Source organism: Ruditapes philippinarum, unplaced genomic scaffold (genome assembly GCF_026571515.1).
Source record: "Ruditapes philippinarum isolate M1 unplaced genomic scaffold, ASM2657151v2 ctg5412_1_1_1_1, whole genome shotgun sequence".
In the NCBI taxonomy this organism is placed as follows: domain Eukaryota; kingdom Metazoa; phylum Mollusca; class Bivalvia; order Venerida; family Veneridae; genus Ruditapes; species Ruditapes philippinarum.
The window spans coordinates 16,219-33,406 of NW_026856146.1; the positions used below are offsets into that span (position 1 = coordinate 16,219).

Here is a 17,188-nt window from a genome sequence, read left to right on the forward strand (position 1 = left end):
ATTCAGTGATTTTTTCTCTGTATTTTACAGCCGAATAAAGGCTGTTACTCCTAGCCCAAAATAGGTATATTTTCCCCTAAAAATGCTAAAATTTTTCCCTAAAATGCCTCGTGCTCTTCATTACCAGAACCATGACTTAACAGCATCTGACTTATATCTGCTAGAAGACGGAAAGCTATCTCTCTAGACAGCCTCTGCTATGTACCACGCATGTTAAATTGAATTGAAATTAGTTTTTTCATAAAACTGTAAAATGTGTGGGTAAATTCCATTTTCAGTTGATGGAATTTGATTTCAGGTCTTCCCCCTTTTCTGATTTATTGCACTATATTTACCCCTTCAGAAAGCCACAGGTTGTTTTGAAAATTGGGGGAAAAAATTACTGATATTAATCATGAAACATCTTCTAGTGAGCTCAGAGCTAGAGCTTAGATATTTGGTATGAAACATGTCTACCAAGTTTGTTCAAATATTATTAAAGCCTTGGGGTCAAAATTGGCCCGCTCATGTTGGTCATAGTTTTTCCTTATATGTATTTATTAAAAACATAAAAAACTTATTTTCAAAAAGCTCGAGCTAAGATACACATCTTTTAGTCAGTGTTCAAATAAAAGCCCTTTGATCAAAATTTTGGGTCATTGGTTTTCCTTACATGCACACATCTTTTGGAAATGTTGTTTTCCCTAATAGCAAGCTGAAATGTTTTTAACACATGCATTATTTAAGATATAAATATGAGGTTTTTGTTTGGTGCCTTCTGGGTGCCATACTACAGGTTATGTCATTGGGGGGGGGGGGTGTCTGCATTCTGTGAATGTTGCCTTTCCTTTGTTGATCTTTATTCTTGTCTTTTTTGTGATCAATTTAAGATTTTATATCTCCTTTTGTTTAAAGTTTACAATATAATATTATTACTTGTTCCTTGTCATTGAGAGTTTTTATATATTTAGCTGTGCGATTTCAGGGCCATTATTGCCCTCTTGTTAAAACTGGCCAGCATGTTCTGTTTTTTTAAAATAAAGACTTATTTGGCCAGACATTCAAATTGAGCCTGGCAAAAGTCCTGCTCTACAGTAGACCTTGATAAGCTGTTAGCTCACCTGTGCATTTTCTTTAAGCTTGATAATATGTTCACATCTTAGATCTACAATGTTCGGCTCCTTCACAAATAAAAAAAATTGCACTTTTTTACCAAAGCGGCAGAAAAAAATCACAATTTTAAAAATGATTTCACGAAATATTAGGACTTTGTCATCCAAACTCATTGGTTATCTTCCAGTAAAACTTGATTTTCACCAGTTTCAATTGAATTAAATGATATTTGCGCATGATTATCGCGTTAAAGTACCGACTCAAAGCATATTTTACACAGGCCAGAAATTATAATCAAGGTTCATCTCACACTATTTGGTGTTTCAAAATGTTGTAAATGGCATTAATATTATGTCATTTTTAGCTCGACTATTCGCAGAATAATCGAGCTAATACAGTCACTCATTTGTCGGCGTCCCTGTGGTTAAGTTTTTTCGCGCGAAACACTCTTGTGACGACTTTTTTGTGTAGTCCAAGCGTCGCTGTCCTCCGACAGTTCTTGTTTCACACTTTGATGACATATCATGCTTTTTTCCCACAAAAGGAACAGACCCCTTCATAATTTTGACAAAAAATAGCCTGTATGGACACATTTCTAGTTTGAAAACTCAAACCTAACCAAATTATAATGGTCCTGGGATAAAATATCCACTCTAGTAGAAATCACAAAAGGTCAGTCATTTAAAGGTAGACAGAATTTGTAGACATTAATCTTAAATGATAATAGTATAAACTTGATAACAATTTTACTTCTTACATTTGTTTTACTTTTGCTTTAATATTTGAAGGCACACATTTTCAGTCATTCATGTTTAATACATGTAGGAACTTTGAAGATTATAATGCATCTGATTTCTTTACCTGACCTGCAGAACATTGCATGTTTTTTACTAAGAAATTGTTTTTAATTAAATTAATGCTACAGTACTTCTTTATTAATTAATTCTAACCACAATTCAGCTAAGATTTGGTGATTTTTTCCTTACATTGCAGGGGCCATAACTAAGGTTGCTTCCCCAAAGAAAAATTCTTTGAATGCATGCAGTTTTCCCAAAAAATTGAATATACATCAAGTTTTTTCTTCCTTGACTGCTTCCCCAACCTGTGAAAAAAGCCCTGCTGTTTAAAATTACTTCATTGATGTGTTTGTTTTTCAATTCACAATAACTGTGAAATTGTCAATATTTTCAACTAACTGCTAAATTTGGCTTATTTCTTAATACAGGAATTACTGGGGAATAGCACCAAGAAATCCCACCCTGGGAAATACAATGCTAACTCTGTCAGCCAGCTGATTTTCTTTTCTTCTTTTAGTATTGATGCAACTCACAGCGAGGAATATGGCAGAATGATAAACGATTCTCGCAAACCGAACTGTAAGGTGGTGGTCGAGCAGAAAGAAGAAATTAAGCTGGATATTTATACCATTAAAGACATCAAAAAGAGCCAGGAACTTAGATTTAATTATAATGACAAAACTGTACATTGGCGCAAAGTAAGTACTTAAAAGTATATTCATAAATGGTTAAGGTACATTACAGGAATTTATTGGCTTATTTTATGGCCGGTATTAGGCCATTTTCCCGATTGGAAATAGTATATCATTTTGCCAACCCAGAAAGTGAACTACATTAGTTTAGGTCATAAAAATCATAGACTACTATAGAAGCAAGTAGGGTATTAAAAGAAATAAGACTGATATGAATAGAATACAAAGCACATCTTTTGGAAATAAGGATATGAAAAGTGCAATGTTCAATGTAAAATTTATTACAAAAGATATTAAAAATCAGTAGTTGGTGCTTGATGAATCATCTTTTAAAAATCCAACATTGCAGTGGTTGTGAAGTATTTTAAATGGTTGAAAATGGCTCTGATAAGCAACTTGTTTTCGCACGTGAATCTGTATTTCCTAATGAAGCTTTTAACAAAAAAGTAACGTGAGAAATGTATTGCAAAAATTAAGAAAATCCTGCTCTAACATTGAATAAACACCTCATCTAGAGCTAAAATGTTATAAAAAAATTTGTGACGAATACTCTAACATGGGCAATTATCATTGTTACATAATTTGAACTAATTTCATGTAAAATCTTACAGGATGTATTGTGTTTAAAGTGTGGAAACAAAGTTGCTTGACATCTATATATATGTCCAAATAGCAATATATTGAGTAAAACTTACATGCAAGTACACATCGTATAATAATATATTCACATCGTAAAATGAAATATTGGCATAATATATTGATAAGCTGACACTATATAATGATGTTACCACATAATATATAATAAATGCTCATCGTATAATGACAGGTAATAGATAATGATCATATAAAGACACATTGTTCAGTTGAATTCATATACGGATGCTTTCACATAATATATTGATGAGTGCACATTGTAAAAAGAAAGAGTGACACAACAACGTTCATTTTTAGTGTCATAAGACAGATAAGACTTCAATTTATAATCTCATATCAACAAGTAGGTGTACCTTAGTCTTGAATAAGTTGTCGCTGTTTCGTGCTTCCAATAAAATATTTTAGTAGTGCTCATGGTTTTGATAAGAGTATTCGTTACAAACTGAGACAGGGTTCTTGGTGTGAAGTGTTTGTTAGACGCACCTTGACAAATTTTACGAGCCATTTGAAAGTACGTGTACTCGATCGTCGTGATATTTAAGTAGCTAGTCTTAGAAAATATATCTTATTAAAACACATTAATGACAAATTGCAGTATCAACAGTATCTGCGTTATTGTAACAACACGTATCTACAAAAAACCGTTGGGGTACATTTCAACTTCGTTAATTCCCAATTTCATCTCCGTGAATTCACAGTTATAACTTATTGAATTCATTTTTTAATCAAACGGAATTCAAGAATTCACGATTTCATCGTTCATAACGTTGAAATCATGAATTCATGAAGTTGAAATCGTGAATTCGTGAAGTTGAAATGAAGTTGAAATCGTAAATTCATGAAGTTGAAACCGTAAATGTGATGTTGTCAATTCATGAAATTGAAATCGAGAATTCGTGACAATGAAATCTTGAATTCGAAAAGTTGAAATAGTGAATGAACAGACTCATTCAAACCGAGCCTATAACATTTTGAATTTTGTCGTTTTGTGCGTTGTTTAGGGATTCTTTTTTTCTTTGTATGTAGACTTTCGTGGTGACAATGTTAATTTCATCACGTGTGTGTCCAATTGTCAGAAGAATATGTTTTTATAGCTGTCTTTAACGTTTACTTGTTTATAGTGGAAGGCGGCACTGGACTTATTTTTTGCTTAAAGACATTGGAAGACTTTATTGTTGACAGACACGTCGAGCATTTGTGATATTTAAGATTGCGTGAAAGATGACCTCCAAGACAGCAATCAATTAAACCTTTGGCATAAATAGCAACATAATTTTAACAAAACAAACAATTATCACAAATGTCTATAAATAAATGAAGATGTCCTTAGCATAACAATAAAGCATCTAAAATTTGTACTTTTCGATAGTATCACTAACACGTTATCTTTGAAAATGAAACTCATACAATCCGAAAAGAAATGAAATATTTTTATTTAGGTAGTATAAATTTAAAAATAAGGACAAAACATTAAAATGTTTCAAATCTGTGAAGTTTATATGTACTTTACGTACATATTTGTGTACGTTACCTTATATGAATTTAGACATTTATAGCATTAAAAAACGGTATCGAAATATGGTTAACTCATTCATAGCGTAAAACAACGGAAACAAAATGCATAACATTTAGGCTTCCTTGAATGTTTTTTCCTAACCATTTTAAACAAAAGACGAACACAATGCGATGAGGAGTAAAATACAAGACTGGGCCACTAAAAAGAACACATGCTGTTTTAATAATAATACTTATAATGCGTTTTGAATTTTTACTTGAGAAAAGTAAGAAAACTTATCGTTATTAGCATTGGCGATATGAGAATGATTCTATTCTTTAGTGAAAAGAACTTGGACATTCCGTCAAACGCCCACTTTCAACCAAATGCAGCGATGACCAATAGTCATTGCTTAACTGGAACTCTTTGGTCATTGATATACATTACACTGCCTTATCAAGCCGGTGCTAGGGGGCGTGAGGGATATTGCACGTATTCATTATCCCTCATGTACAGACTCAATCAAACCGAGTCTGCATTTCTCTAGTAATTTTGTTGTGATTTATGCTTTCGAGGGATCAATTTGTTTCCAGATTTTTATCAGACACAAAATATAATACACGACTGCCAATATCTCAACAAACTACAAGGCGCCTGATTTTGTCAACTTCAAAACCCTAAGAAACATGATTGGGGGCCGACTACATTTTTCAATACCTTTTTACTCAAACAAATTTGGATCTTCATCTGGAGGATATGCAATTCTCTGAATAATTCTGCTGTACACAACTTTGGTACAATGAAAAAAAAGTGATTTCCCAAATCACCAGTGTCTGCATTAACACTTAACCTGACGAACATTATCCTTGCATACCAATAAAGAACCGTATTGAAGTCAGCAGAAACATTTACAAATGGTGGCAGAGTAGCCGTTCTCAGCACATTAAAATCAGTTCTTGTTCCAAAGTAGCCGGCAGTTGTGTCAAAACTTTATTATATATAGGCAGATAGAAAATTAGATAATATGTCTAAATTGGTCTTAACTGTTCCAGTAATGTCGAAAACGGCTCTCTCCTGAACAGGTGTCTCTATAATAATTTAACAACAAATACTTTGTTTAGCCATAATCAAGAGCAATAGCAAAGCATCACTGTCATCCGGTATTATTGCAATTACTTTTTTGTTTCTTTTGCGATGTAAAAAGTCCACCGAGCAAGGAGAGTATCTGCCTATTCATCTAATATTGTCAAACCATGTAAATGAATTTTAGCATATTGTTACATATTGATAGGCATTTCATTTTTCATTTTTGATAAACGTTTTCTCAAAGCAATCTAAGGCCCATTAAGTCCCCAAAAACGATTTTGATTAAATTCTTATTTTGACAACCTTTGGATGTTTTATTACGATTTCTCGACAGTTACTAACTGCCTTTTATTATAGCTTCTTTTGCATTAACAGTTACACAATAAAACAGTATATAAATATTTTGCTTGGAAGTCAAACAATCACTTTGTTTACGATTTGCTAATTTTAAGTCACATCAACATTCGTGAAAAATTCTAAGTCAATAACATAAACATTCTTTAACGCATGTGTGTTGTTCAAAAGACTAAAAAATGTATTTAATTCTGAAGATATGCCGTTAAAATGGGAATGACACTCAAATAAATACGGAGAGGTTATACATGCTATATGAAAATAATCTATAGAATAACCTTCATCATACACTTTTAGAAAATGTCGGACAGCCTGTTACTAAGGTTATATTGAATACATCCCCCTCGGTCTTACGGATAACGAATACTTGTTTAAGGATATGGTGTAACTACTGAATATTTTAGAATTGCCTATTTAATTTCTTAAAGCAAGCAATCGTTGATGATTTGTTTAAAGCCAATATTATCATCACTGTTTATTGTTAATTTTTGAAACTAATTTTTCCAGTTCTAATCATCAAGTATTTTGAAATAAATTGTCTAAAATAGAGGAAAATCGTGAAAACAGGTCATAAAATTCAAGGTAAACGGGATTTAAAAACGCGAAGGCACATTATGCCTCAGAAATAAATATATTATTCCTTCTAAGGAAAGGGCAAACAATGATTTTACAACCTTTAAACAAGTTATAATATTGACAAATAATTATCTTTTAAGAACGTCTTTTTAAGATAATTAACTCAGTGTTTTTGATCATTTTGACAGTTAAAATGAAAGCTTTGAACAGAGAAGACACCTCGAAAGCATTATGGACAATGAACGACACTAAACAGTTATAGATTTTATATATAATAATTGATTGCTTCAGATTTGAACAATATTTAGCTTAAATTGAAAATTGAAAGTACTTTTTAATGACCATTATTTATTGCATCATTGACAAAGCATTCATTTATACATTATTTTAAAAGCTAAGTAGATAGATGATTAAACTGAATAATCAAATATTTAAAAAAATGAAGTTAAACATTATCAAAGCAAGAATAATCACCTTACAAGAATGGGTAGCAGCTGTACTACATTATTCTTAAATAATGATAAATAAAATAGCAACTTTTGGAGGCACTAGATGTAAAGTCGAAAGCAGCTTATGCGTCCAGAAACCGACCAGATAACATCAGACACATTAGCCTTATGTGTATGCACATACTTGTCAGTCCAGCGTAGCGTCCATGGTAAATACGGCCAATATAAATAAAGAGTTGTGTACCTACAAATCCAAAGATCTCGACTTCGACCCTTCGCATCTCCAACGTAAACAACCAACAAGTGTTTAGGATGAGACATTATTTTTCGAAGTTTCATGGCACAAAACTTCCCACTTTACAAATGTGCCGAACCTGGTGGTATTTTCGGTTAATGGGTCTGTTACAGTAAGCTCGGAGAGATAAATAAGTAACCGTCTTCTGGTGACTTTAATTAGAAAATTTCCCCGTTTTTAATCTTAAACATAACTCCTTTAAGTCTTAAATATCATTTTAACAACAATGTTGAATATTGTTATCTTCTGATTTAAAGGTAATAATACACTTATCTTTTGTACACCTGCCCCTACCCAATCGCAGTGGCAACGAAAAGGTAAAAGAAAAGCTTTTTACATTAATTTTGTTTTCTGTCCAAGCACTGTTCCAGAATAGCGGAATGTATTCAAACTTGCAATAGAAGACATTTTATTATCTTACAGGACCGAGCTATCGACAGAAGTTTACAAGAGTCAATGTCCTTACCAAATAACGTTTACGGGTTGTATCGTTCAATCTGACGTTTAAAACATCTACACAGTGACTATTTCATTTATCAATAATAAAACATGTAACATGTTTCTCAATACGATTTTATTGAGATTTCTTTGCAAAGCAAATATTGATATAATCTATATTCTATAAAGTACACAACACAGTACACTACTGGTAGAAACAAAAATGGTTTTCAGTTTGACCATTTAATAGTTTAGAAATCCATGGTAATTTATCAGATTTCCACGTCATTACATCTGAAAATGTCAAAATATCTTTTGACTTATAGGTGTAAAGTTTATTTCAAAAACTTTTTAATAAGTTTAATCGTACAGAGAAAAAATAGGCATTTTGTTCATTTCACATTAAAAAAACAGGAAAAAGAAAATGCTGTTTTTTAAGCGCATTGATTTGTTTTTATTTGGTTGGAGGAAATACAAATACAGGCAATTCGTATTTTGCTTAACTCATCCTCATTTATGTACACATCCTTTCTCTTTCATCCATTCTTTATAAACTTTTATGATACTTTTTATCCTTCCTTTTGGTTCGATCAGAAGAGTGGAGCCCATGGCGGAATACAAATATCTGAAATAAAAAGAAACGTGTAAGTCTGAAAACAAAACTGGTTTTTTATACCCCATTAACATTAATAAAACCAAACCACACACAGGCAATTCACCTTAATTTCAAAGTTTGTACAAAGTGATTATTAATTTTTTTATAAAGGCTGTAAAAATGATGCGAGATGCCAAATATATATGACCTGCATATGTTAGATATAGAGGAAAAGGCTTTCAAGACATGTTAAAAAATAACTTAAATCATAGTACATGTACAGAGCCATTATTTACACCAGGAACATGATTGTATTACCTCTAGAAGATGATATGTGCGAAATATGTAAGTTTTGGATGATTACACACTACGATATAAATAAGGTTTCCTATTTTTTTCGTTAAACGTAGGGACCCGTGGGGCGTGACAAAAGTTGACCCAAGGGCATGAATTATATCACTTTTGTAAACAGACATGAGGGCAAGGCCTCAAGTCAGGGACACTCAAAACTCAATAAATTAACAAGAATGATATAAAATATCGAGGCAGCAGTTTATTCTCCCTTTATATTATTTTTATATTGTTTAGAATGTGAGAAGTAGGAGTCAGACACTGCTTGGATTCACATTTTTTTAAAAATTAAATTTCAACATACGTGTCGTTTCCATTTGCGTCTTGTGTTCTAAATCCGTCTTTGCCGATAATGAGGTATTGTTTGTCTTTTTGTAACTTGGGAAAATCACAACTTGATTTCCAGAAAAACGTCAGGTTGTCACCTTGCACATGGTCCCTGAGCCCTGTTATATAATATGTCTGACATAAAGCACAGAATGAGAAATATGAAATGATTAATCATTTTTTTTTCGCTGTGTATTTCCTTTTTCGGCCATTATTTTTTCACATTTACTTAGCTCTTAGATTCTGCAGTGTTGCAGATTTTTTTCCATTGAAATCGCAATTACAAGGTCACAGATTCGAAAATTTTAGCGAACATCGCCAGGAAACCCTACGAGTGTTGAGTAAATTAAAACAGGATTGGCTTGAAAACGGGTATGCTAAATGGGACGCCCGTCACCAAAAGTGCATCGAATAACACGAAAAAAAATACTTTGAAAAGCATTGAAGAAATTCTTATGATGTCATGACGTTTATAACTGCATGCACCGGTTATGAATAGGTAGCGTACTTTAACGTCCGATATAACTTGGTCACTTTTGGCCGCATACAGACGCATACATGGTTAATTTACTTTTCCTTAATTGACTTATTCAATTGTGTTATAACTGATTGAGTATCATGCTTTGTCTACAACATTTTGGGACAATATGAAAACAAAATAAACAAGGAAGGGTGGCGTTCAATGAGCGCAACCCCGACACGAACCTAAAAGACAGGATTACTAGCAAAGAGCCAAGCAGGGCCAAAATAAAAACAGGACATGCCATATGGCAAAGCACAGACTACCTTACAAAAATTCATATTCACGAGCATTTTTTTTATTTCATCATTAATGTGTATGACAATTCTGGGAAGCAATGTATTTGAAAGAAAGGTACGATATAATACATGCATAATCGTTCGTTTAATTGTTTTGTCATGAAGGTCATACTGTGACTTCAAGCTTTACTCGCGGGGGAAGACCTCACATGCACCTTCGTTACTTATTTCAAGCACCTTCGTAGAACTTATCAACCGTCTATATGCTAAGTTAATTGTTTGTCGCATGATTAAATTGGCATTTATGGGGTATCATTGTGTTACACTATGTCCTGTTGCATTGTGAACTTTGTTGATGATTTGGAAGTCAATTTTAGATTTTTTACAGTAAAGATAACATGTGTTTTCCTCATTCACTCTTATAGTACTATACATTACTCTTACACCAAATAAAAAAATAGTTCCTATCCCACCACTGTGCACTACAAAAAATGAAAAAAAAAAATGCTGAACATCAATTGCTCAATCTGGTCTCAATCAAACAGTACTTCAAAATGCATTTATTCATGAGTGTCTTAGATTCCTAAATGCAGAACCTCCTTATTAAAGAGTTTTATTTTCAGTGAGAAAATAGGTTAACATCGGTTCGGTTGTAGATTCTTTCTTCTCGATAGATTGTAATAGTTTAAGACATATCATTAATAAGGAAATATTTGAAGGTTTATGAAAACTTTTAAGTGTGAATTATGTACAAATAGGGTGGCTGTAAATGATGGTATGTTGAAAGATGCATGATAATTTGATGAACCTCATTCATGCTGTGCATTTATTTAAATTGTATTAAGATAAGTATTATTAACAATAACAAAGACTCTGAGGAAGATTTTCTTAATACGGCCCTTCCTATTTGATAGTACCCGACAAATACCTGTTTCAATCGGCTAGGTCAGTAAGATATGTTTTTCTTTAATTCTGTTGTTATCAGTCAAAAACTAACTTTCTTATCATTTTTAAAGCTAATATAAAATGCAAAAGAATTTTTATTGATAAAGTGTACTTTTGTTGTTACTTATACTTGTGTAAAAATAAAATAAAGTTTATTTAATGATACATATTAGAAGACTTATGAAATATTGTCAATAAAATATTGTATAATAAAAAATATATAGAATCGAATTTTGGATGCTAGACTCTGTTTTCAGCCCAAAAGTATCTAGTATATAAAACAAGAGCTGGTTTGAACCGGGCGATGCTCTCAGAATACGTTTTTGACAGAAAAGTACACCTCTTGTAGTTTCAGAGTTATATCCCGACAAATTTCAAAGTGCAATTAATCCAAATTAAGCAAAGCAGAGTAATTGTCCTTTGCACTGCACTTTACGCAAAGAGATCTATCTATCTACCAACTGAATTACGTGTTGATACCTCTGGTATCACAGTAATATCCCAGACAAAGTTCACAGTGTTAAAATGAAAGAGGACCATAACTTCAAAAATAGGCAATGCAGAGTAACGATTTCTTTACACTGCTCATGAAATCTATCTACCTACAAAGTTTCATGTTGATATCTCTTATAGTTTTAGGGTTATGTCCAGGACAAAGCTCAAAGTGAAAACAAGAAGAAAGGGCATTTACTCCAAAAATTAGGCAAGGCAGGCAGAGTTACGATTCTTTTGCACTGCTTATCTACCCTATGAGATCTATCTACCTGCAAAGTTTTTTCTTAATATATATTATAGTGTCAGAGATATGTCCGAGATAAAGTTCAAGGAATAAAAGTAAACAAAGGGCAATAACTCCAAAGTTAGGCAGGGTAATGGTTCTTTTGCAATGTACGTCTACGAAACAAACAAACAAACAAACAAAGTTTCTTGTTCATATCTCTTATACTTTCAAAGTTATGTTCAATGTTATGGACAATGTTCATTATTAAAAATGATCAAAGGGCTTCAAAATTAAGGAAGGAAGAGTAACTGTTTTCTTGCACTGCATTTTTATTGAGATTTATCTACCTACAAAGTTTCTTGTTGATTCCCCTAATGGTTTCAAAGCTATGTCCCGGACAAAGTTCAAAGTAAAAAATGAACAAAGGGCAATAACTCTAAAATTAGGGAAGGCAGAGTTATGATTCTTTTGCACTGCACTTTAATTTTATGAGATCTATTCGTTACAATGTTTCTTGTTGATACATCTAATGGTTTCAGAACTATTTCCCAGACAAAGTTTAAGTAAAAAACTAACAAAGAGTGATAACTCCAAAATAAGGGGAGGGATAGTTAAGTTTTTGGCACTGCACCCCGCCTCAATGCCCTTTACCATTGTGCGCAGTTTAAACAAATTATGCCTATGGGTTTTTAAGTTATGCTCCGGACAAAACGGACGGACAGACGGACAAGGCGGCGACTATATGCTTTTCTTTCGTGGAGCATAAACACATCCTCATAATTTAACAGACGAGAATAAGCATTTGATTCAAATTGTCGTTTATATGCGATTAAGATAGTGTTTTTGTTCTGTTTTTGTCTTTGATTTTTTTTCGCAAAGTGAAACAGCGTTGGAATATCTGATTGTTCAAATATGCGGTTTTATTCAACTAATTAAACAAACAAAAAAATTGTTCTACCACGAAATTTTACAAAAAATAGGTCATAACAAAGTGAAAGAAGAAATAAACATTTAATCAGCAACAAACATTCCTTTTTAGCTGTTTAATCGTTCTATTTCTTACTAGTGTGTAAAAATATTAATTACTGGACTTTATCAACACAAAGTTAAATAACAGCTACTTCACCTGGATGTATACTTGTTGTGACTTCAGTTATTGCCATTTTATTTTTAGAATCAGGATCATCCAATAGTTCCTTAACTTTGACTATATCGGCTGTAAAGAAAAAATATAGTGTTATCTAAAAGTTATCTTTACATACTAATCACTTTATACATTTAGAGAGTAATATTATAATTGTTATTTCTGACCCATATAACCGTCTTTAGTACTGCCCAGTGCCCATTTGTAAAGTACATTTTCACATAAATAAATAAATACGTTCCTTCTAATTTTAAGCTGAAAATTGTGCAGTATAATAAATTTGTTTACAAGACTTTCGGGAAGTTATACAGCATTGTACAAATAGCTGTTTCCTACATAACCCGTTTTTACCTACTTTTCATATTTTGTTTAAAAAATCTTTAGGAACATATATTCTAAGAATTCTATACCGACTGCAGGTACAGACCGTAATATTTAGCTCGAGAGTAACTGTTTACGACGGTATCGAAGCTTTGCCGAGTGTCCGTAAAACAATTACCCCAGCGCTAGATACTCTGATTTGTGAAGGCAGACAGTGTTTAATTGTTTTTCTTGCATTTTCCAAATTAATGATATTTCGGAAAATATCAAAAACAAAAAAGCAAAAGCAATAAACGAAAAATAAAACTGTCATTTAGCCTTTTTTCTTATAGAAGCGTATTTAGCATTAACAGCTTCATTCATAACGGCACAATGACGTCATCCTAAAGATGCAATTCATTCTTAAAAGGCGCGTAAGAATGACGACATTTATAACATGCGTCTTGTCTTAAAAGTGGGTGTAAAACTGTTATTTTAGCACCGATGTAAACAGTACACCATCCGGCCTGATATGCAAGAAAAACCATAATAATAATTAATGTTACATTTACAGACAATATGATTAAAATCAGCTGTAAATAACAGTTCGCTTTAGATCGGACCGTTACCAAATTTAAAGTCATTTCTGGTAACCTTTCACACAGCCAAGGATCGACAAACTTTTCGAAAATTTCGAAAGCGATGGGGTTTCTAATTTTAACCCTGCGAAAACCTATACCGAGTAGCTTATTTTCAAGAACAAACATTGCTTTGCCAATATTGCCGTCAGGTAAACTGGCCAAACAATCTTGCCCTTTATTAGTTGACTCAATTATTTCAAGTTAATTTGTTAAAAATATTTTAACAGTTTTTTTTACAATAATCAACAATCTGTTTAACTTCCACGGATATCGGTATTTTGATACTATTTCTAATGCCTATGTAAAAACCGGTTTGATTGTATTGCTTTCTCGGGAAATCCGAATTATAAAGGAGAAACACATACGGTTGCCATCGGATCTACATAAAAGAAATAAGTAGATCTGTACTTTAGTCAGATCGATTTACACATAGTATATCAATTAAGGCAGACACTGGATGGGATATGTTTGTAACTTAATTGATAATTTATGCAGTCACTTGAATAAAATATTTTACGATAATGTTTATAAATTTCTTGAATTCTGCTTGGCTTAAACAATTTGTATACAATGTATTGCCGTATATACCGTTAACCCCGAATCGCGCACAAATAATGTTTTTTACATCGAAAACGGTAAGCTAAATGTTTACATAGAATCAATTATTAAGTTTTGCAATTATGGCATTAACTTCAAAAGATAATGAAATTTTACGCCGCCATGATGACTTTATAATGTACCAACTGTTTTTAAACAAGCCATTGAACGTTAGATGTTTTATTATAAATTTGTCGTCAATAACGATTTGTGTTATGACAAATTTATTAAAAAAGTTGCTAAAGGGGATATACACAAAATAATATAGAATTAAGGGTCATTTGGTGTAGTAATTAAGGCACTAGCGAATACATGAGTAGGACGCGGTGAATTCTATATATTTCGAAACGACCGCTGTATGACAAAGGTAAATGTCTGTCGCACGATATTTATCTTGCGTAAAATGTTAGAAACCCAAGATTCACAAGATGGTTATGATTATGGCCAAGCTTGTCTAAAAGAATTAGCTTCTCCTCCGCGACCTATGCAAGTTTAGGTAGGGAAGATAGGTAGGTAAAACAAATATATCTAAAACATATGATATTGAACGTATATTCATAGTACATGAATTTGATTTAAAAAAATATTTGATTTAAATAAAATTCGTAAGATACGTGCAAGAAACGAGTTTGTGATTTACACGAAATCACTTAAATTATCTGATGATAAAGTCACTTGAGGACGATTGAACATGTTAGACTCAAAATGAATCCAGTCTCTGAATAGATCAGCGTATATACCCAATTTTGTCAAACTCAAACAGTAACGTTTTCTGTAGATTTCGGTGACATAAATCAAACTGGTGCAGAACACTTCAATATTAATCGGGACGTTGTTAAGACCTTATTTAAAGCATAGTATCTGCTCGGATGTCAGGTATTCTTATGAGTTTAACATGCATGTTGTAGACTTAGTTTCTTAACTGAAATAAGTTGCTGATCCATTTACGTATTGATAAACTATTATCAATATAATCCTTAAAGCTGCATGCCTCCAAATGAGTCAAAATATTTCAATAAAATCATACTTGAGAAATATGTACTAAGATTTTAGGAAAAGTAAAATGATTCAAGATTCAAGTAATATTTTACATGTTATGTGCGGTTAATGACTGATTTTTCGGTATTTACACTTATATTTCTACTGCGTTACTAACGCAGTAAGGGCTATTTATTATGCATATTTTGGCCACTTTTTGGTAATTTACGTGGGTTGTAAGTGCCATTGATAATGTGTAAATTGCTTCCTTTTGGTTAGTTCACAATATTATACATTCAAATACATTTTCAAAGTTTTCATGAAAATTAGCATGAATCTGGAGGCGTGCTGCTTTAAGATATATAGATGAATATAAGAGATACGTCTTTTGCTGAAAATCCGTTATTTCAGTACAATCTACCGAGAGCTCATTTTATTCCATTCTAAAAAAAACGGAAGGCACACGTTTATTTAGGTTTTAGATATTTGTTTTCTTTGAATATAATCCTATCCTTTAGTACTTTTTCAACAACATTTTTAATATGTGCATTTCCTTAAATCAAGCAATTCGTCTTTTGTACGTGGCACCTGATAAAAGGTAATTAAACAGTTGAAAAGAGACGTAACTAGACATTTTTTCCGCATTTGTCGCAACTATTTAGTAGTATGCTGAACGTCCTGTGTAGCAGGTGACACAAAATCATCAGCATGCCAAAACGCACTTTATTTCAAGGGCCATGTCCGGGCAAAAAGTATATAACAGGAAAACCCGTTTAATAAACTTAATAAACGCAGGAACTTGAGGTACGATCAATCCTGTTAAGTTTCATTCAAATTGCACAAGTTGTAAAAAGGAAGTACACTTAACGAAACTTATAAGTACCCCAGTTATAGTTTTCAGCATAAATTATGATATGATTAACGCAAATATTTAAAACTTATGCTGTGTAAAGTTTAATCATATTTTAACATTTCATAATAAAAAATTAATTTATAAACCACTCAAACTTAACAAAAAAGATCATAAACCGAGATCACTACCAGTACACAAATTCGCACCAGAGTCTTATGAAGTCAATATCGCGTATGTCCACCGTTTGCGTTAATTACTGCTAAGCACCGTGATCGCATTGACATAATGAAATTTCTAAAATAAGCCACTGGGATATTAGCCCATTCTTGCATTAGTCGGTTGTGTAGTTCTCTTTGGTTGGTGGGTGCATTCGGGCCTCTGTAGACACGCCGGCCAAGTTCATCCCATATGTTCTCAATCGGGTTGAGATCGGGCGACTTTGACGGCCAGGGCCGTACGTTGACATTCTGCTGTTGCAAGAGTGCTCGTGTTGTGCGTGCAGTGTGGCTCGTTGCCCCATCTTGCATTAGTGTCATGCCCCTGTTCTGTTGAATAATTGGAATGGCAACGGGGCGAAGAATTTCGTTCTGGTAACGAGCTGCATTTAAGTTCCCTTGAATTGCAACAAGTGGTGTTTTCACGTGGAGTGAAATTCCAGCCCATATCATTACGGAGCCGCCGCCGAACTGATCTCTTTCTACGACGCACGCATCAGCATAACGCTCACCACGTCGGCGGTACACACCGGTTCTCCATCATTTCCCTGAACATTGAAACGGGACCATCGGTAAACCAGACTTGTGCCCAGTCCGCATGTGTGAATCTCAGATGAGTCCTCGCCCAGCGGACACGTGCACGACGGTGGTGTCCACGCAGTGAATTTCCCGATACGGCTGTCTGGCACGAATACCAACGGATCTGAGGCACGATCGGACTGTGTTGCTGCTGATTGGCCGTCCGTGAGTACCAAATGTCGCCCTTGCTGTTTCTACTGCTGTGCGCTTCCGCTGGCGAAGGTGCGATAAAACCATAAACCGGTCTTGTCTGCG

At 33.3% G+C, this 17,188-nt stretch overlaps 1 protein-coding gene across 1 annotated transcript in view; it reads right to left on the reverse strand.

The window, feature by feature from the left end:
• Positions 1-8,045: 8,045 nt before the first annotated feature.
• The window catches only part of LOC132745571 (complement C4-like), a gene marked incomplete at its 5' end in the record, with an annotated part of 34,044 nt that continues 24,901 nt past the window's right edge, over positions 8,046-17,188 (reverse strand). The window contains 3 exon segments of the mRNA XM_060734517.1: positions 8,046-8,553; positions 9,179-9,320; positions 12,753-12,842. Of these exon segments, the coding sequence (XP_060590500.1) occupies positions 8,439-8,553; positions 9,179-9,320; positions 12,753-12,842 (347 nt within the window).